The sequence below is a fragment of the Cetorhinus maximus genome, chromosome 26 (genome assembly GCF_964194155.1).
Source record: "Cetorhinus maximus chromosome 26, sCetMax3.hap1.1, whole genome shotgun sequence".
NCBI classification, from domain to species: Eukaryota; Metazoa; Chordata; class Chondrichthyes; order Lamniformes; family Cetorhinidae; genus Cetorhinus; species Cetorhinus maximus.
This window is the reverse complement of record NC_135904.1, coordinates 18624500-18645858: the sequence shown is the minus strand read 5'-3', so window position 1 is coordinate 18645858 and position 21359 is coordinate 18624500. Positions and strand designations below refer to the sequence as shown.

The 21359-nt window shown below is 42.7% G+C and overlaps 1 protein-coding gene across 1 annotated transcript in view; it reads right to left on the bottom strand.

The window, feature by feature from the left end:
- Positions 1-18545: 18545 nt before the first annotated feature.
- Positions 18546-21359, bottom strand: part of nnt2 (nicotinamide nucleotide transhydrogenase 2) — an 82964-nt gene continuing 80150 nt past the window's right edge. The window contains exon 22 of the mRNA XM_078530245.1: positions 18546-18820. Coding sequence (XP_078386371.1) covers positions 18674-18820 — 147 coding nt within the window. The 3' untranslated portion in view covers positions 18546-18673. The remainder of the gene's footprint in view (positions 18821-21359) is intronic.

Sequence of the window (21359 nt, the reverse complement as noted above, 5' to 3'; positions counted from 1 at the left end):
TCTTGTTGATTAGCAATCTTAATGCTGCTGTACCAAAGGCCATGACTGGAATGGGCAGACACTTATAACTTGTCTTTTTGTCATTACCTCAGTCATTTGGTAAGGCTATCCCATAGGAATAGATTACCTCTAATTCTCCCCGCTGCTCAAAGCAGATTTAGATTCTCAATCTTTGATAGCTGGTAATTGGTAGTTGCCACTCCGTATCCTCTCAAATTGGATTGAAACTAACTAATAAGAATAGCCAATGGTTATGTAGTAGCATTTTGAACTCACAGACCACCAAACAAGATTGTCTGTCCACTGCAATTATCTGCTACTGTAGCAATGGCTCAACAGCTAAGGGCATTCTAGGCACTTGCTATGTTTCCAGAATCTAAATAACCTGATGAGGGATGGAATGATGCAGCAGGTTATGTCGTCAATTTTGCAAAACTAATGCAAGGCTGTTGTTATTCTATTAAATCAGTGTTACTGAAGCAGCATGCTGGCCTAAAGTAGCATTCCTCACTGTCCTGCTTTGTGTTAAGACCACCCACATTCACTTTGTATTTTGGAGTTGGTTGTGTGTTACAATTTGTGGCTAAAGGTCTCTTTCATTTTTTTCATTATAAAAAACATTGTTATTACAAGTGCATTGCAAATTTAATATAAGCCAGAGCTAAAGAGTGACATGTTTTGCTGAGACGTTTTGTGAGATTCTGTACTAGTTGTTTACCTTGAATTTCCAAAATGACACTCTTTTCTGGCAGAATGGTTAGCGAAGAAGCCAAGGACTAATTGCCCACAGCGCTGCACTCTCTACCAAAGTCTGTTTACAGACTTCACACACACACTGCAACACTTTCAAGTGGACATCTGAAATTTATCTTGATTATGTTATTCTATCATAGGCCTATTATGCCCTTCAACATTCATGAAGATGGATAGGCACAATTTTCCAATGCTTAATTACTTTCTTTGAAATTTATGAAAGCACATTGAAGCAACAATTTATAGGCAGGGGCCCAAAAGGAGAGGAACACAAGTCTGAGTTTCCAATCTCAAAAGCTGAAGGATTGATTAGCAAAGAGCAGCTGTCCCCCTGTAAATTAAGGGAAAATTCAAATAAAAATCCCATCTCAAACACAATTTTGCATCTTTCGTTGGCTGACTTGAAGCATTATTCATATAGACCAAGGCGCAATTTGCTTTCAGCTTTGGCCAACCAGTATCCTTGGAAACAAATACAAAAAGGATTTCAAACCTGCACAAACATTTCATAATTGTATTAAATCCAAGGACTAAATGTTTGAAATTTATCTTGAAAAAAAATCTAAGTTAGATGATAGAGGAGTAACAAAGTAAGATCAGGTTGGATGTTGTTCTCTTGCTGCATGTGAGCTTCATTATCTGTATGATTTGCTGGCAAAGAAGGAACTCCCATTTATAGAATCATAGAATGGTTACAGCACAGAAGGAGGCCCTTTGGCCCATTGTAACTGTTTTGGCTCTTTGCAAGAGCAATTGAGCTAGTCCCACTCCCCTTAATTTTTTTCCCCATAGTCCAGCAAATTTTCCTCTTCAGGTGCTTATCCTATTTCCTTTTGAAAGCCACAATTGAATCTGCCTCCATCATAGTCAGGCAATGCAATGTAAATCCTAACCACTCCATGTAAAAAAAATAAAATAAATTTCTCGTCACTTTTTAATCTTTTGTCATTCACCTTAAATCGGTGTCCACTGGTTCTTGACCATTCAGCCAATGTGAACAGTTTCTCCCTATCTACTGTGGCCAGACCCCTCGATTTCTATCAAATCTCCTGTCAGTCTTCTCTAAGGAGAACAGCCCCAGCTTCTCCAGTCTATCCACATAACTGATGTCCTTCATTCCTGGAAACATTTCTGTAAATCATTTTTGCATTTTCTCTAATGCCTTCACATAGTCCTTAAAGTGTCGTGCCCAGAATTGGACACAATACTACAACTGAGGCAGAAGCAGTGTTTTATAAAGGTTCACCATAACCTCCTTGTTTTTGTACTCTATACCTTTCATTATAAAGCCCAGGATCCCATATGCCTTATTATCCGCTTTCTCAACTTGCCCTGTCACCTTCTACATAAGCACCTTTCACGACCTCATGACATCCCAAAGCACTTTATAGGCGATGAGATACTTTTTGAAGCGCAGTTACTGTTCTAACGTAGGAAACACGGCATTCTGCACACAAGGTCCCAAAGCAGCGTGAAAATAAATTATTAGTTTTAGTGATGTTGCTTAAGGGGTAACTGTTGATACCAGAAGAACCTGCTCCTCTTCAAATTGTGTCATGGGCTGTTTTAGAAGGCAGATGGGGCCTCAGTTTTACTTTCACTGGAAAGAGATACCCTTGATAGTGCAGCATTTCCTCGGTACTGCAGCAAAGTTCCAGCCAAGATTCTATGCTCACGTCTCTGGAACGTGGCTTGAACTTAGAATCTTACGACTCGGAGGCAAGTGCGCTACCGCTGAGCCAAGGCTGCAAAATGTAAATTAAAGAATAGGAAGAGAAGAGAATCAAAAAATTGTAATGAAATCTAAGCAGATGGCAAATCTTGATCTCTGGCACCCTCTAGGAATTACCTTCCTGGGATTTGTGGTCTAAATAGAGGATCTTCCTCTTGCAAATGTCTTTTCTACTGGTACCAGCTGTTTCCTCCTGCAAACTAAATTAGTGACAAGTTCCAATCATCAAGAAGACATGATATCTAAGGGCAGAATTTCCCATGCCCGCTGGCAGTGGGTGTGATGGGTGGCGTGAGCGGACAATTCGGTGTGATCGGTTTCACAACGGCGGGAAGGCAGGTCGCAATTATCTGCTCAGCCCGCCAATGGTGGGCCACTTTTTCTGCCATTGGTCGTCAGGAACCTCACTGTAATCCATCAGCATATCATTATCAGGCCATCCCGCCAGGCTCTTGCACCCCCTGCTGGATTGTCCATCCGAGTTGGCGGGAAAGCATGCCGATGTGTATCAACTGCACAGAGGCAACGTGCACTTGGCGGCCTGCACTTTGGCCTGAACGGGAGGTGAATGCACAGCAACGTTCTGCAGAGCTCACCAGGGTCGCCTGTTGCTTTTTGCTTTGCAGGCTTCAGGGGCGCTGGGTGGTGGTGGGGGATCAGGAGGCAAGTGCAGCCCTGCCTCTGAGTCGACTTTTGAGGGTGAGCCGGGGAAGCCTTGCCGTTGAGACAACTGGTGGGGGAGAGGATGGTGGTTAAGGGCAGCTCTGCCGTTGAACATAGAACACAAGCATCCGGTGTGGGGTGGGGGTGCAGGGTGGGCGAGGAAAGTGGCCATGCATTTGGGAAACCTGTAGAAACTGACCATTCCTCTGCAACTGAGACAGTTCAGCACAGCCACATTGATATAATTGGGGACAGGCTCCTAGCTTATCTGCCCACTCAAGCAACGCAGAGATATCAAAGTGCCAGCAAGTTCTGCAGAGCTAAGGATGATGCTAAGGAGGTCCTCGGAGGCGACGATGACGGGGATGAGGCTCTCGCACTGGCTAGATGAGGCAGGTGCGCTCGAGAGGCCCTCATAGCTGCTAGGTTTGTGGAGGATGATGACGACATGCAGTGAGGTGACCTCATAGATCCTCACATCACATTTGTGAACATTTTACCACAGTTTGGCTTTTGGGAGCGCGAATACCCTCTGTGAGAATGCTCCTGTCATGGAGATGCGATGGAGGCCCTAATAGTCACTCGATTGCAGGAGGATGATGACAACATGTATTGAGGACACTCCATAAATCTTCACACAGCCTCTGAGAATGTCTGACTCCTGTCTGGCCGAGGGAAGCTTGCTTGTGCTCTGTGATCAGGGTCATACCATAGAGATGCAGCCATGAAACTTTAGAAGCATCTGATGCTTCGTCCGCCTTCAGTACCTGAGCCCTTCAAGAACTGGAGCACAGTGATCACAGATGCTGAAGAATTTGGGGCCAGCCCCTCCATAAAGGTGCTAAGACCACACTGAGAGAATGAGAGAACTCTGTGGCGCCTGCCCACTACATTCTGGCAGTAATGTCAAGCACTGCGAGATTCAGGTATCGGTAATGTCTCCAGGGAGCTTGAGGCTGGACCATCACTTTGGTCTGAAGGCTACACAGAGCACAGGGAAGAGGCCCTGGACTGAGACACCTGCCTTTATCATTGTGCAGAAAAGTTTCACATCTGAGTGACAAGAACACTGCTCATCAGAACAAGGGGCCATAGGCAGGGAGACATTCTTGGGAGTTTATTGACAATAGTGAACAGTATGTACAAGTGATTAACGCCCAAGCCCAGGCTGTGCAACTAATTCTCCTTAACTCTCCTAACCCTGACATTATGTCTTAATGCTCCCCGGACATCCACAGCGGAGGTGGAGGCAGCCTGCTGACTGCAACGCCCTGTCTGTGATGACTTTGATGGGCATCCTCTGGAGGGCTGAGACTTGGAGAGCCCCGGCCTGCTTTCAGGGTCCTGCTGTGAGGCAGTGGCACCCTTCTCTCCCTGTAGAGCTGGAGCTGGTGTGGTCACATGGAGAGGGGAGCTGGATAGGCTGGACACTCTCGGAGTCACCTGGACAGATGGGCCCGGAGTGTGCACCTACTGATCCCCCTCCCCATGGGTGCCCGGGGCCCCAGGCTGACTGCTTGAGGAACAGGCGTAGCTGGAGTGAGAGCGAGCCACCCGGCATTTGTCTCGCATACACAGTGTTGGAGGCCAGCTATGGCATCAGCAATGGAGTTGAGCCCGTGCAGCAGTGCAGGAGTGAAGTCCTGGACCAAGGTCTCCATGGTGACCGCCATCCTACCAGTGTTGACCTCGGTGTGTTGCAATGCCGGCGCTATCACCTCAGACTGAAGGCAGACGGAATCCTCCATCATGCCTTGCAATCTGAGGAGTGCAGCGGACATCCCTTCCTGATGTTCCCAAGGTTGTCTTTGCAGTTCCAGCAACTGTGACATGACGGAGTCCAGAGGCTCATCATCTGACTCGGACTCAGCAACGTTCTGGCCTCCAGCAGTCCTCCAAGTGCCGGACACCTGGGAAGTCCCTGCCGCTACCTGCAATGGGTCAGACAGTGCGATGTGCTCACCAGATTGTGATCCCGAGGCTACTCTAAAGCTAGGTCCCACCGAGGTGTGTGCCTCTGCGCTAGTGGAGGGTGTGGGTGAGCGCTGTGACAGGACTTCAGGGAGGATGCCTTCAGATTCCCCTTCGGAGGTTTCTTCAGGGCTTGATTGGAGGCCCCGGGTCATGGACTCTGTCAGCTGTTTGGCAGATGTGCCTGTGAAAGCAAGGGGAGATCATTAGTGCATGGCAGTGGCCTGTAAAACAGGACACATCACTCACAGCATGGTTGTCTGATGGATGTCGCACCGCTGGATCCTCACTTGGTAGAGCAGTGCCAACCTCACCATCAGCACAGGAATGGTCCCGGTCATCGCCAGCCAGCTGGGTGGCTCTGTTTTCAAAGTCCGTGAGGACCTTGATTTTGGACATTCCACCATCGGTCTGTGACCTCTCCCTCTTGTTTTGTGCCAGCTTATCCTGCAAGGATAGAGATGGAGAAAGTGTAAGCAGGATGCCTGACAGGCCAGATGACAAGTATGTCTGGCCTGTGTGGGTGATGAACGGTCCCATGGACGGGATGAGGCCAATGACGGTGAGTGTGAGAGAGTGAATGGTGATGTCCCTTGTACCAGCAGTGAGTGAGGGCCCTGTGGATGTGTGATGGGTTTGTGAGTGTGTGAGTTGAGTGATGAGATGAGTGGAATGGAGGAGATCATTCATCCTCTTGTGTCACTGGGTGGCTGTCCTCTTTTGCAGGGCGTTGGCACTGACCACCACTGCCACCACCTCCCAAGCCGGGTTGGTGCTGTTGCTGCCCATCCTGCGGGGGTAGGGGGCATCCCAGTGGGCATCCAAAAGCCACTCAAGAGACATGTCGCTGAACCTGGAGGCTGCAGTCTTCTTCAGGTTCAGGGCCGTGTTTCCATGCAGCAGCGGTGAGCTGGAAGCACTGAGATGTGTGCTTGCGAGTGGATTTTAAACATGGCGCCCGGCGTGATGCAGCGGCAGGGTGATGGCATGTTTCCAGGGAGTGCATAAATAATGAGGCAGGTTCGGGACGATACCTTGTGAAAACCCGCCATCGCGGCCAGTGGGTAAAACATCATTTTACCCGTCCACCACCATCACTTAGTGCAAATTTGGGAAAATTTCACCCTAGGTGTCAGTATAACAGGCCATAGTGGGTGTCATGACATCTAGGTGAAAGATTTAGCGACGTTATATACAAGGATATTTTTGAGCTTGTACAATGAATGAACACTAAAGAATATAACATGCAAGGAATATAGTTATGGAAATTCCATGATGTAACTTAGATTAAGGGAAGGGAGTTAGATGAACCTTCTCCCCACCTCCCTCTTCACCATTATATATATATATGTGCATCAGAAAACTAGATTGGGATCTGCAGTTTATCTCTTGGGTTTTTTATGAAGCCTAAAATGGCCTGATCTAGGCTCTCCTTTACTTGCCTCTTCAAACTTCTAAAACCTTTAGATCCTATGGAAACTTCCCGCTCGTGGATGGGTAAGCTCCCAATCACAGGCTTACACGCAATCAGAAAATCTACACTTTTACCTACCCCTAAGACAGTCATGGGGCATTAGTGTTATTATCACCACTGAGGCATAAGTTTGTGGGTTTGAGCCCCATTTCAGAGAATTGAGCACACCGTCTAGACTGATACTTCAGTGCAGTACAGTTTTACACAGGAAGAAACATTATCACTTTTCAAGTTTTCTTACCGACATTTTTAGGAGTGCACTTCATTCTTTTCTTAAAATTCATTCATCGGATGTGGGCGTTGCTGCCTAGACCAGCATTTATTGCCCAACCCTAATTCAACCCTAATTCCTCTTGAGAAAGTGATGGTGAGCTGCCCTCTTGAATCGCTGCAGTCTATTTGGTGTAAGTACACCTACAGTGCCGTTAGGAAGGAAGATCTGGATTTTGACCCAGCAACAGTGAACGTATGGTGATATATTTCCAAGTCAGGGCGGTGAGTGGCTTGGAGGGGAACTTCCAGGCGGTGGTGTTCCCATGTGTCTGCCGCCCTTGTCCTTCGAGATGGTAGTGGTTGTGGGATGGAAGGTGCTGTCTAAGGAACCTTGTTGAGTTGCTGTAGTGCATCTTGTAGATGGTACACACTGCAGCCAATGTGCGCTGGTGGTGGAGGGGATGAATGTTTGTGGATGAGGTGCCAATCAAGCAGGCTGCTTTGTACCAGATGGTGTCAAGCTTCTTGAATGTTGTTAAGCTCCAATGAGATAACTCATCTGCAATGTTCCCAAAGACTGAATATCCTGCTCAGATGGACTCAAAAGATTTCATGCACAATTCAAGAATGGACAGGGATTCTCCTGATTGTCTTGTATCTTGTTTTGTTTTTTTAATGATGCACACAGGCCATCGACATTGCAGCTGAGCTAACTTTATTGATAACACATTTTCCGAACTTAAACACATATCTGCAGTGTCTGAACTCTATCAAGACAGGCTCTAACATGTGCTATCTGACCCTCAGCCCCCAGGTCAGGTCACCCCATATACAGTGCAGAGTACCGTATTGTATCTAATACTGGAGTCTGCAACCAGAATCAGCTATTATCATGACATTTCTATTTTAAATAATACTTATATACAACTCAAGTACACAAATTCTTATATTTATTCTCATAGAAAGTATTCTTTCTCACTCTATTTTGATCAGTCTGTTTTGCCTTTTACTCCTCTCTGGATCTCTGTGGTTTTTTTTCACAATTCTGCCACTGGATGTTCTGAATGGTGACACAGGTGATTTTGAAGGACAAGGGGCCTTCTCCAGTTCTGTGTCACTATCACCCCTTGGATAGTTTTCAGGACGTTTGGGCTCAGTCTGGTTATCTGTTGCTTCACTGATGCATTCTGGATTTTGATATTCAGCTACACTTTCTGGTTCAGAGCAGGGTTGCATTTCATTTGTTTTCCATAAGAATTTCTGGTTTCTCCTGTACTGTTATCCATTTGGAGTCTGCACTATGTAGGACCTTGGTTCTCCTGTGATTCCTGTGACAACAGCAGGATTCCAAATCCCTTCAAGCTGAATCCTCACTGTCTCTCCCACGTTCGGGTCAGGCAGAGGTTGGGCACCTTGATTAAAGTACTGTTTCAGCTTTTGCTATCTCAGTTTGAGCAGAGGCTGTTTCTGCTTAACTGCATCTAATTGCTTGACCATGTGTGGCTTATCATCTTCTGTCATCTATTTAATCTGGCAGTTTGTTGTCTCTGATGCTCTGCAGATATTTATTGCTTTCTCCAGAGTGAGACCAACTTCTCTCAAAAGCCATTCTCTCAGAGGGTCATTTGCGATCCCCCAAATTATTCTATCTCGGATGAATGATTCACACGATTCAGCTCCAGAGTGAGACTAACTTCTCTCAAAAGCCATTCTCTCAGAGATTCATTTGCGATCCCACAAATTATTCTATCTCGCATGAACGATTCACACGATTCAGCTCAGCTCAGTTACGTACTGACTAATGTTGTCACTGCCTTGCATGCACTTAAAAAATCGGTATCTTTCATACACGATGTTGTTCTTGGGGCTGCAGTAGGTTTCGAATTTTTCCATTATTTCTTTCAAGTCATTTCGTTTCTCATCACTTCCAAACGTGAATGTGTTCTAGACTTCAAGGGCTTCTCCCCCTGTTACATGAAGAAGGATGGAAGACTGTACCTGAGGGTCTTTTTATCATTGCCTATCGCTGTGAGGTACAGCTTGAATTGTTGCTGGAACCTCCTCCAGTTTTCGGCGAGATTTCCCTCCAAACTGAGCTCTGTCGGTGGTTTCAGAACCTTCATTGTTGCATTTAGTTCGCTTCTGACACCATGTCTTGTTTTTTTAAATGATGCACACGGGCTGTCGACATTGTAGCTTGAGCTAACTTTATTGATCACACATTTTCCTAACATGAACCCATATCAGCAGCGTCTGAACTCTATCAAGATAATCTCCAACACATGCTATCCATGACCTTCAACCCCCAGCTCAGGTGACCCCCATATATAGTACAGAGCATGGTATAATTTCTAATACTGAAGTACACAACCACAATCAGCTATTATCATGGCGTTTTTTTTTATCAGATTATCTGGTTACTTACCTTATGCTCAACGCTTAAACCACAAACAATGTTCCATAACTGATGCAACATTCTCTGAGATTTCTGAAACTTTTACATACTGGGACCCAGGTTCAAATCCCACCGTGGCAGATGGCGGAATTTGAACTCAATAAAAATCTGGAATTAAAAGTCTAATGATGACCATGAAACCATTGTCGATCATTGCAAAAACCCATCTGGTTCACTAATATCCTTTAGGGAAGGAAATCTGCTGTCCTTATCTGGTCTGGCCTACATGTGACTCCAGACCCACAGCAATGTGGTTGACTCTTAAACGCCCTCTGAACAAGGGAAATTAGGGATGGGCAGTAAATGCTGGCCTAGCCAGCGACACCCACACCCCATGAATGAATTTTACAAATTGTTTAAAAGGGCAATGACTTGTTAAGCAGGCAAATTTGGCAGCCATCTTGCATGTACTTCAACTCCACAAAAACAAATAATCTTCAAATAATGTCATATATCTTTAGCGAATAGCGAGAGGTATATGTGGCCTCAGTCATTTTTATCATTAGCATTTACAAGAGAATGTACCAGGCAATGGCTAATATTTAAGGAACGAATGTATACATTGGAACAGTTATACATTCCTTTCTGGCACAAAAACACAACACGAAAAGTGACCCAACTATGGCTAACAAAAGAAATTAAGGATCATATTAGATCCAAAGAGGATTCAGTTTCTGGAAAAAGAAGCAAGACTGATGATTGAGAACTTTTTAGAATTCAGCAAAGGAGAACCAAGAGATTGATTAAGAGGCAAAAAATAGAGTATAAGAGTAAACTTGTAGGGAACATAAAAGCAGACTGTAAAAACTTCTACAAGTATGTAAAAAGAAAAAAGATAAGTAAAGACAAATGTAGATCCCATACAGTCCAAAATGGGAGACATTATAACAGAGAACAAGGAAATGGCAGAGCAATTAAATAACTACTTTAGTTCTGTCTTCACAGAGGAAGTCACAAATAACTTCTCAGGAACACTAGGGAACCAAAGGTCTAGTGAGGAAGAGGAATTGAAGGAAATTAGTATTACTAAAACAATAGTGCTGGAGAAATTAATGGAACTGAAAGCTGATAAATCCCAAGGGCCTTAAAATCTACATCCAGGATACTAAAGCAGCTGGCTGTGGAAATAGTCAATGCGTTGGCTGTCATCTTCCAAAATTCTGTAGATTCTGGAACAGGCCTGGCAGATTGGAGGTTGGTAAATATAACCCCACTATTTAAAAAAGGAGAGAGGGAGAAAACAGCGAATTACAGACTGGTTAGTCTAACATCAGTAGTAGAGAAAATGCTCAACTCTATTATAAAGGATGTGATTACAGGACACTGGAAAATATCAGTGGCATTAGACAAAGTCAACATGGATTTATGAAAGGGAAATCATGTTTGACAAACCTATTGGAGTTTTTTGAGGATGTAACTAGCAGAACAGATAAGGGAAAACCATGTGATTTATTTGGATTTTCAGAAAGCTTTTGATAAAGTCCCACATAAGGGGTTAGTGTGTAAAATTAAAGCGCATGGGATTGGGGGTAATATATTGACATGGATTGACAATTGGTTGGCAGACAGGAAACAGAGAGTAGGAATGAACGGGTCTTTTTCGGAGTGGCAGGCAGTGACTAGTGGGGTACCGCAGGGATCAGTGCTTGGGCCCCAGCTGTTCACAATATAAATCAATGATTCAGATGAGGGAACCAGTTGTAATATTTCCAAGTTTGCCGATGACACAAAACTTTGTGGGAATGTGAGCGATGAGGAGGGTGTTAAGAAGCTTCAAAGTGATTTAGACAGGTTGAGTGAGTGGGCAAATGTGGATAAGTGTGAAATTATCCACTTCAGTAGGAAAAACAGAATGGCAGAGTAATACTTAAATAGTGTTAGATTGGGAAATGTTGATGTATAAAGGGACCTGGGTGTTCTTGTACACCAATTACAGAAAGCAAGCTTGCAGGGACAGCAAGCAGTTAAGATGACAAGTGGTATGTTGACACTCATTGCGAGAGGACTTGAGTACAGGAGCAAAAATGTCTTACTGCAGCTGTACAGGGCCTTGGTGAGACCACACCTGGAGTATTGCGTGCAGTTTTGGTCTCCTTACCTAAGAAAGGATATACTTGCCATAGAGGGAATGCAGCAAAGGCTCACCAGACTGATTCCTGGGATGGCAGGATTGGCGTATGAGGAGAGATTGGGCCGACTGGGCCTGTATCACTCAGGTGATACAGAAGAATGAGAGGGGACCTCATTGAAACGTATAAAATTCTGACAGGGATGGACAGACTGGATGCAGGGATGATGTTTCCTCTGGCTGTGTGATGTAGAACAAGGGGTCACAGTCTCAGGATACGGGGTAGACCATTTAGGACTGAGTTGAGGAGAATAGTCTTTGCTCAGAGGGTGGTGAACATATGGAATTCTCTACCACAGAAGGCTGTGGAGGCCAAGTCACTGAATAAATTTAAGAAGGAAATAGATAGATTTCTGGACTCTAAAGGTGCCAAGGGGTATGGGGAGAGTGTGGGAGTACGGTATTGAGATGGAGGATCAGTCATGATCATATTGAATGGCGGAGCAGGCTCGAAGGGCTGAATGACCTACTCCTGCTCCTATTTTCAGTGCTTCTAAAAGGTACACCTTCAGGCACTTACCTTTTACTGCTGCAAAAATATATTTAGTACCTTTGGAATAGGTAATAAAATCACCAAGGTCTGGAAATGTTCTGATATAATTTTGAGGTGTTTTCTTGGTGTTAAACCCGTGTCACATTATATCATAGATAGCCTTGGTGCAGTATCATGTTTATGCTCCAATGAGGTAATGTTTAGCAAAACAAAAACAGAATTACTTGGAAAAACTCAGCAGGTCTGGCAGCATTGGTGGAGAAGAAAAGAGTCGACGTTTCGGGTCCACATGATCCTTCAACAGAACTGAGTATAGTTAGGAGAGGGGTGAAATATAAGCTGGTTTAAGGTGGGGGGGCGGGGGGAGAGAAGTTGAGGGTGGGGTGGTTGTAGGGACAAGCAAGCAGTGATAGGAGCAGATAATCAAAAGATGTCACAGACAAAAGGATCAAAGAGGTGTTGAAGGTGGTGATATTATCTAAGAAAAGTGCTAATTAAGAATGGATGGCAGAACACTCAAGGTACAGCTCTAGTGTTCACACCGTGTTCAGCCCATCTCCCACGCATCCACCCTCACGCCTTCTCCTCCCTCCCAGAAACATGATAGGGTCCCCCTTGTCCTCACTTATCACCCCACCAGCCTTCGCATTCAAAGGATCATCCTCCGCCATTTCCGACAACTCCAGCATGATGCCACCACCAAACACATCTTCCCTTCACCCCTCCGGCGGCATTCCGTAGGGATCATTCCCTCCGGGATACCCTGGTCCACTCCTCCATCACCCCCTACTCCTCAACCCCCACCTATGGCACCTCCCCATGCCCACGCAGAAGATGCAACACCTGCCCCTTCACTTCCTCTCTCCTCACCGTCCAAGGGCCCAAACACTCCTTTCAAGTGAAGCAGCATTTCACTTGCATTTCCCCTAACTTAGTCTACTGCATTCGTTGCTCCCAATGCGGTCTTCTCTACATTGGAGAGACCAAACGCAAACTGGGCGACCGCTTTGCAGAACACCTGTGGTCTGTCCGCAAGAAAGACCCAAACCTCCCTGTCGCTTGCCATTTTAACACTCCACCCTGCTCTCTTGCCCACATGTCTGTCCTTGGCTTGCTGCATTGTTCCAGTGAAGCCCAATGCAAACTGGAGGAACAGCACCTCATCTTCCGACTAGGCACTTTACAGCCTTCCGGGCTGAATATTGAATTCAACAACTTTAGATCTTAAACTCCCCCTCCCCCCATTTCCTCCCCCTCCCTTTTTTTTTCAATAATTTATAGTTTTTTCTTTTCCCACCTATTTCCAATATTTTTAAATCTACAACTAATACCTTGTCAGTCTTTCCACCCCACCCCCACTAGAGCTGTACCTTGAGTATCCTGCCATCCATTCTTAATTAGCACTTTTCTTAGATAATATCACCACCTTCAACACCTCTTTGATCCTTTTGTCTGTGACATCTTTTGATTATCTGCTCCTATCACTGCTTGCTTGTCCCTACAACCACCCCACCTTCAACTTCTCTCCCCCCGCCCCCCCACCTTAAACCAGCTTATATTTCACCTCTCTCCTAACTATACTTCAGTTCTGTTGAAGGGTCATGTGGACCCGAAACGTCGACTCTTTTCTTCTCCACCAATGCTGCCAGACCTGCTGAGTTTTTCCAGGTAATTCTGTTTTTGTTTTGGATTTCCAGCATCCGCAGTAGTTTTTTGTTTTTATCTTAATGTTTAGCAAAGCTCTACGGGCAAAATATCCTTTCTTTTTTTCTCTATTATTTTTCTTTTCCCATCCATGTTATCCAGTTTAGTTAGGACAGTCTATACACATTGTTGCAAGCCTGTTCTACACCACTCTAAATAAGTTAGCTGGAGCCATACCTCAACAGAATAGGGAAGTCCTTAATCAGCTTTCTTTTCCACCATAAATGACCCAACTGCACTGAAAAGCACCCTTGGAGAAGAATAATGACTATGAATGGCAATTAAACTGATTATAAACCTGGATGTTGAACTTAGGAAATGACTATTCCAGCTGTTAATATGCCACAAACCAGGATAAGTATTCACCCTTAATTTATGCATATCTTTGGTGCTGCTATAGTCCATCACCTTCTAAAAACGTTCTACATTTTCGGTCCACTCAGCATGACAAGTTCCATATTTTAGTCTACAGTATGTGAAAAAAATCAAAACAAACCACAAAGGGGGATCTATCACATCCCAAATCATTAAGTCTAGAGGGTGATTTTAACATTTGGACTGTAGTGGATTGACTGTCCAATGTATGCCCTGTCTGATTTTCCTTACCATGGAGTTCAGTGTATAACACAGGCAGCCAATTTGCTACCAGTGATTTTCTGCCAGTAAGTACAGCAATAGGGTTTTTTTCAGTTCCTGGGTAGTACTAAGTTTGCAAACAATATGCACGTAAAGTCATACTCTGCTTGGCAGAGAATAGAAGGCTTGTTTATAGGAATGTTCTTTGGGCATTAAGCATGAGAGAGGTAATTAATAAGACCCTTAAATGCAACACTGACCAATGGCAAAGGAATGTATAGGCACATATATTAAAGCAGACTTTTTCCCTTTGAACATTAGCAAAGAATATTTAAGATTCATTTTTCTGCAGCAATAAATTAAAGATCTTAGAAACACCACAGGAAAAAAATGGAAAATTGTTAATCTTAGTTCTTAAGCTAATACTTAACTTGTCTTTATAATCAAATTCAATCCAAAGCAATGAAAAATATAACAGATGATTAAGTGTTACAAAATATTATTGACAACCCACGCATCTATATATGATTATGCATTTGCAACAATGGCGTATCAGTTAAGAGGAAAACATTGTTGGAAATTCTTAGTTATAGTAGGTTATTCCCAAATTACACTATTGTAATGACATTTCCTGCAGGGCTCAGAAGAGTGAGGAAACAAACTGTGGTTTTAGATGGGAGTTTAAATTAGGAATAACTGAGGTGGAGTTGGCGATGGAGTCAGTCAATTAAGGACCAGCAGAAACAAAGCAAGTAGGATTTCTGGAAGTAGTCATGCTAGGAATGCTTCTCACTTCCATTTGGGATCTCGGAGGATTGTGGCAACCAGGGCCAGCACATACCCTTCATCAAATCTGGAACTGTGTTGTCTGAAGATATGCAGTTTGGATTGAGGCCACAAATCTGACGGTACTTCAGTTTGTAGATTTGGAGCAATAATGACTTAGGATTGCCAACTTGGGTTACAGCCACTCGGGCCTGAATAATTTTTTTCCCCGTAGCTTTGAAAAACTATGCAAGTGGTAATGATTAAAAACCAACAATAGTTTTTCTTCTGGCTTCGGTGTGAAGGCTTTTTCTAGTCAAAGGCAATAGAATTAGACAAGCATTAAAAGGCTGTTTTTGTTAATTGGATGCAATATAATTCTGGTGCATACTAGTATGGTTAGTTGACATTAATAATTAAGGTATTTCCATGGTAAAAATATTATGCTATTAAATAGGATAGACAGCTTTCCTTGGCCTGACATTGCACTATGTTTCTTGGGAAGTTGTTTCATTAGTTTTTAATCAGTGTTTGTAGCAGATTAGAATGCAAGATATATATTTTAGCTGACTGCTTAATTCACAATGCTTTGTAGTTTTGTCTGGCTGTTTATCTTAATTGCTTGATAAAGTGACATATTGCTAAAAAGCTTTTACGTGGAAAGTCGCTATTTTGTTCTTTAGCGCTTCTGATGCATGAATCCCACTGTTAAACCATATCTTCAACTTTATTACCCAAATCCATTGTTTGTGAATTAGAGGTCCTCCTTGCTCGGCACTATGGATCAATTTAGATCTAAAATTTTCCTCAGGGTTCAACAGTTTTAGAAAATATGGATAACACCAGAGTTTATAAATGAATCTTGTCTTATTAGTTTTTTTTCCCCAGTTGCTTTAACCCTTGTGTTGACAGATCATCTTCTCATAGAAATTACGCAAAGGTGTTTATTCTTCAATGTGGAACATTAGAGGTGGACATGTCATGGGCTTGGGTCCAAATATATAAATAGCTAACACCTATTATGCAACGTTTTAAGAAACTTCAAGTCTCTACCTAAAGCATTAACATGCCTCTTTTCAGAAAGGGGCACATCTGTTGCATTTCCAGCAATTTTTATTTCAACATGGTTCAAATACATATGGATTGACTGTCACATTCTGTTTACCAGCTTCAAGCAGAAATAACCAAGTTTCTTCCTATTATACATTCTGCTCACTGGATGAAGATTGTATTGTGTTCAAGGAATATGCTAATTGTTTATAACTCTGTGCAGGCACCATTGTATAGCTGCAGAATTTAAGTACTAGTCCCTATTGATGACATTGGGCCAGATTTTACCATGAGTGATAAAAGAATGGCACCAGCATTCGTTACTCATGTCCACAGACTTTCCATGGAGTTTTGCGTTGGAACTTGATGTAATTCAAAAGCCATTTCGTGCAGTGTCCTCTACAGGGGTTCTGGGACCTGTGTGAACAGGACAAGCAAATGTGCATTTCCTTAACCAGATTAAAGAATTACTGCTGAGCGGTGCATAGTCAAACAGGAAGTGTTAGAATAGATAATTCATTGGCATATCATGTACAGAAAGCAAAATAAGAGATGGGAAAGCAAAACATATTTTATAATCTCCTGGAGGAACAAGACTTTACACTTCTAAAAGTTAATTTTCTGTGCCAGAAACATCGTTATGCAGTAACTAAGACTCACCACACTGTTAAAAAGTCACCGACACTGGAATGGACAAAATCTGGCATGTTTACTGAGTATCTGGTGATTAAGTACAGCAACTTCACATTGTTCCATGTGCTCAACTGATCCTCTCTGAGACACTGTTATAGTGAAGCCTCTGGAGATGGAGGGAACTTGGACAGCTCCTGATTTCTGTACTTAACTGCACATGTCTGGTCATCAGAATTTGTTGTGCATTTTATTTTAAATAATGTTGACTGCTGATAGCCTTATTATTTTTATTGCAAAATCTGGATCATTATATTCTTCAATAGTGTCGTTATGTAAAACAAATGCACTGGTGAGTCATGGAGCAAAGTAGTAATTATGAACAATGTGCAACATCTGCTTGGCTTTCTATGGTTTTGGATTGCTGTTAATTATTTGCGTTTTGATCTTCCCATTTAACCTCTAATAAAATGAAGCTTCTTTGAGTTTAAAGTATTCATCAATAAGATCTGTATTCAATAAATTCCCTTTGGTTTGTGTCTTAATGTTAAATGACAACAGAAAAAAGGTTCTACAAAACTTTGTAGTTAGCTGTTCATTCATATAGAAAATACAATATGGAAGCACATGTTCAAAGTCTACTCAAACCATTTATTTACAATTTTAAAAATGCTGCAATGATCATACTGTATTACTCTTTCCATAAGCCAACTTTATGTACAACTCTCCTTTTTATAAGTTTAGTCTTTTCAGTTTATAATTGTGTCCTCATTTTTCCAATCTGATTTGGCACAATATTGTCTCCCCTAGCCACCTAACAATCGGATTCTGCTAGAATATGGAAGATCACAACATCACAATTCTCCTCCATTGAAAAGCTCCATGCAAGAATGATCACCAGTCTTTCTCCTCCAAAAAAGAGTAAAGTGCCACGCAGTTTATATATTTCCCATTATTAAGTTAGATTTCCAGCATTTTCTTTTTACATCTCACAGTTTGTTTCCCAGCAAAACAGTATCATTCATACTCACATACAGTTGGTAATATGAACCCTGAGGGAAGATTTAAAAGAGATGATAATCTACTTTTGTATACTATATTTCATAATAAAATCTCTCAAATATGGTGAAACATTAGTCATGGTGTGTTTCAGCATTGGTCACAGTGTGATTCAACATTAAATATATTTTTGTATTTAACATATTAGTTAATGCTGGCATGAAGTTTTGGCAGATCTGCCTACTAATGTGATTTTCACGAACTATTGCACAATTTTTGCCATCACCTATGGAGATGGGGCCTCTTCCCAGCACACTATCGGAAGCCAGTCACTCAAGTGACTTTTTAAAAGAATTTATTTCTGTTGACCGTTTGATTACCACCTTCCTTGTTTCCCTCCCAAAATTCCCGATCTCTTCTCCTTTTTAATCACCACCTTCATCCTCCTGGTTCCTCAGAGCTTGCTGCAACTAATCCAAAAGCTGGTGCTTCTGATGTCAAATGGATTTCAGTTCCTTCCGTATTATTTGGGGAAATAAAACAAAATCTTTTAAAACAAATCACCCATTGGAAATAAAACAACATGGGAAAACATTTAAAGATGACGAAAGCAAAATCGGAAATCTTTCTGCTGAGCCTTTAGTGAAACTAAATACCTTTTCATTCTGGAATTCCCCCTCATTTTAATTCATTTATATCTCTAATTTTCAGCTGTATTAATTTTCCCCGAAATAAAACTGAAACCTTTGACAAAGAAATTAAACATAAAATACTGAAAAATCCATGAATAACAAATAGGAGTTTATCCCCATTTGTGATGCACGTATTAGTCTTTCCTGGTCTAACCTGGAATTAATTTATTGTAATTTGATGCAAGTACTATGACTGGAACTTCCATGAAAACAATACCGGTAATAAAAGATAACATGAATGCAAATAATATAGGAAAATATTTATTTTCAAATTTCCCCAGGATTATGTGTTCTGTTAGTTTCTGTAATCTTCAAAGCATGAAATTCTGGAACAGAATAGCAGGTTTATTCAGTATAACATTTCCGTATCAATGTTTATTTTTCCATCTCCCTAATCTTGCCCTGCAGAGCATCACATGTCTTCTTCGCATCACCCAGCAGCATTGAAGAGTTAGGTTTGTAGAAGATAGGATTGTCAACAGCAGCATAGCCAACTCCAAGAGTTCGCTTCATCACAATAACCTGCAGGAGGAGGAACATTCTGAATAAATAGCTCTTCATGAAACGCTAATGCACAAATTTACTTTCAATTGGAATTTCTTTGGTTAAGTTAAAATACCTACAATAAACATTGAGTTTCAGTTACCCTTCACTTGTCACTTCACATCATCTACTTGTTCTAAGTAAAGCCACAATCACTGGCCGGATTGTGAATTAAAACATCGTTTTGATAAAATATAGTTAATAATATTTGTACCAATTTGGTTTCATGAAAATCAAACCTAATTTTGGAAAACACGTACTTACTTTATTATTCTGACATCGCAACCATCTCTTACCTCTTTCTATGCGTGTAAAAAGTTCCCCATATACAGCACTAATTTATAACCTGACGGCTGCCACGGTCGAATGGTGTGAAAGTGAAGAAATGTCACTCTGGTGGAGGGTTCTTTTCTGATTGGGAGCAATTTTGTGGTCCCTCCCACCAGCGGGATTTTCCGTTCCTGCCGAATTTGGGGGGGGGGGGGGGGGGGGGGGGGGCAGGGAGCAGTCGAGGAGCCAACCCGCCGCCCACGATCGGGCCGTGACCGCGATTTCACCCGGCCAGCCAGCGCGAAACGCGCGCTGCAGCACTCGGCGCTGTTGGGGTGGGAGCGGGAGCAGTGCAAGCGCAGAAGCTCATGCGGTAAAAGCTTCCTGAGGCACGGAGCTGCCTCAGGGAGCTGAAAATTTTCAGCACTCAAAATAAAGAAATGAAAAATAATGAAAACGTGTCTCCTCATGTGACCATTGTTACATGAGCAGGGACATATTAAATATGAGTGCAAAAAGTCTTTTTTTTAATTAAAAAAAACCACTGGTTGAAACCTCATCTTGCCCGCGGATGAGGTTTCGTCAAAAATGTAAGGCCGCTTAGCCTTTTCACCCGCCCACCAAACAGTTGGACGGGCAGCGAAAAATTGTACTTACTCAGTCAATTGATTACGGGTCTTAGTAGGCAACTTAATTGTTGGCGGGCGTGCTGCTGACTCCCACGCGCCAACTGAAATATTGCACGAGTGCCCGATGACATCGGCACGCTCGCCCGACACCATCACCATCATTTCACACTCAAGCGTGTCGGGTGTGTGCCCGCACGCCGAGTGAAAAATACGGGCCAATGGACTTTGGAAAGGCTCACCGCATTTTAAGGCCTTGCCCCCCCACCACGACAGGGCCGTAAAATTCCACCCGTTGTTAGGGCGGCAGAACAATGGCCTTATTCTGCATTCAACAATGATGTACTTGCGGGATGCTACCTGAAATGTATCTCCTCCTCTTCTCCAGAAACAGTAACCTTCATTTGACGGATTAAAAAATTCAGAAAAACATGTTTCAACAAGAACCATAGGAATTTGTGAATGTAGGAGAAGGGATCCAAAAACGCCCTAAGTGATAGTTCCATAAGCCAGAAATATTTTAGGGAACAGGAAATGGCAGACTGTGAACAAAATCATTGGTAATTGAATTTATCCACAGAGTGTGATATTGTATATGAGGGGAACATTAAAGTATATAATGATGAAGAAACAAAAAGAATTAAATATTAACAAGAAAAATGGAAAGACCAAGGTGAACGGCCTAGACTTGCAGTACAGATGGTTACCAAGTTTGAAAAAGGTGGAAGGGAAAAGATTAATCAGTAAGGAGTGACAAATAATGGCAAATATATTCTAGGTGTCTCAAACAAAATGAAAGCAAGACAGGTGGGTGATGCTGTGCTGTGGAGTATTTTTGTCAAGTTACATAAAACAACAGCAGTACCGGGGGTGGGGCACAGAATATTCAATAAAACAATAGGATAGGAACCCAGGGAACTAAACACCAGTTACTATAATCATAAACTCAATTCTTTTCAATATGGAACTAGTGGTTATACTTTATCTGGATTTTCAGAAAAAGTTCCATAAAGTTCCGCACACAAGATTTTAACAAAGCATGTTTTTGTGGCAATGAGCTTTATGTCAAATAACGATTGTTAATCCATTGGCTGGAAATGCAAACAACTTTTAAAAGCAGAGATTTTGTAAAACACAGACTACAAGTGTGACTTGTGCTTGCAACAAAGATAGCTACCCAATTTGCATCGTTCTACCTCCACATTGCAACTCTCCGAGATGGAGACACTGTGTCTGCAAAGACCCATCAAAAACAATGGCCTCAGGAGAATATGAGTGAGCAACATATCCTGTCTCCATTAATAAGGCATCACGGCAATCACCTAGGATATTCAACAGAGGGTTCCCCGACAGGAACTCATCAAGCTCCAATGGGAATACGCTAAACCCAATCACTTGAACAATAGCTGAGAGGGTTCCCAGACATGAACTGATTACGTTACAAGTGGAAATTCCCCAGTCACAACCATGTTTGAATCACTGGGTGACAGTCCCACCCTTTGTGTTTAAACTACTTATTTCTCTACAGTGAGACGACAAGCAGCTGAGACGCTGACGAGAGAACATTTGAGTGGGGTCCCTCCTTCCTCCCATTTTCACCAACCCACCTTGCAGGCTTCAAA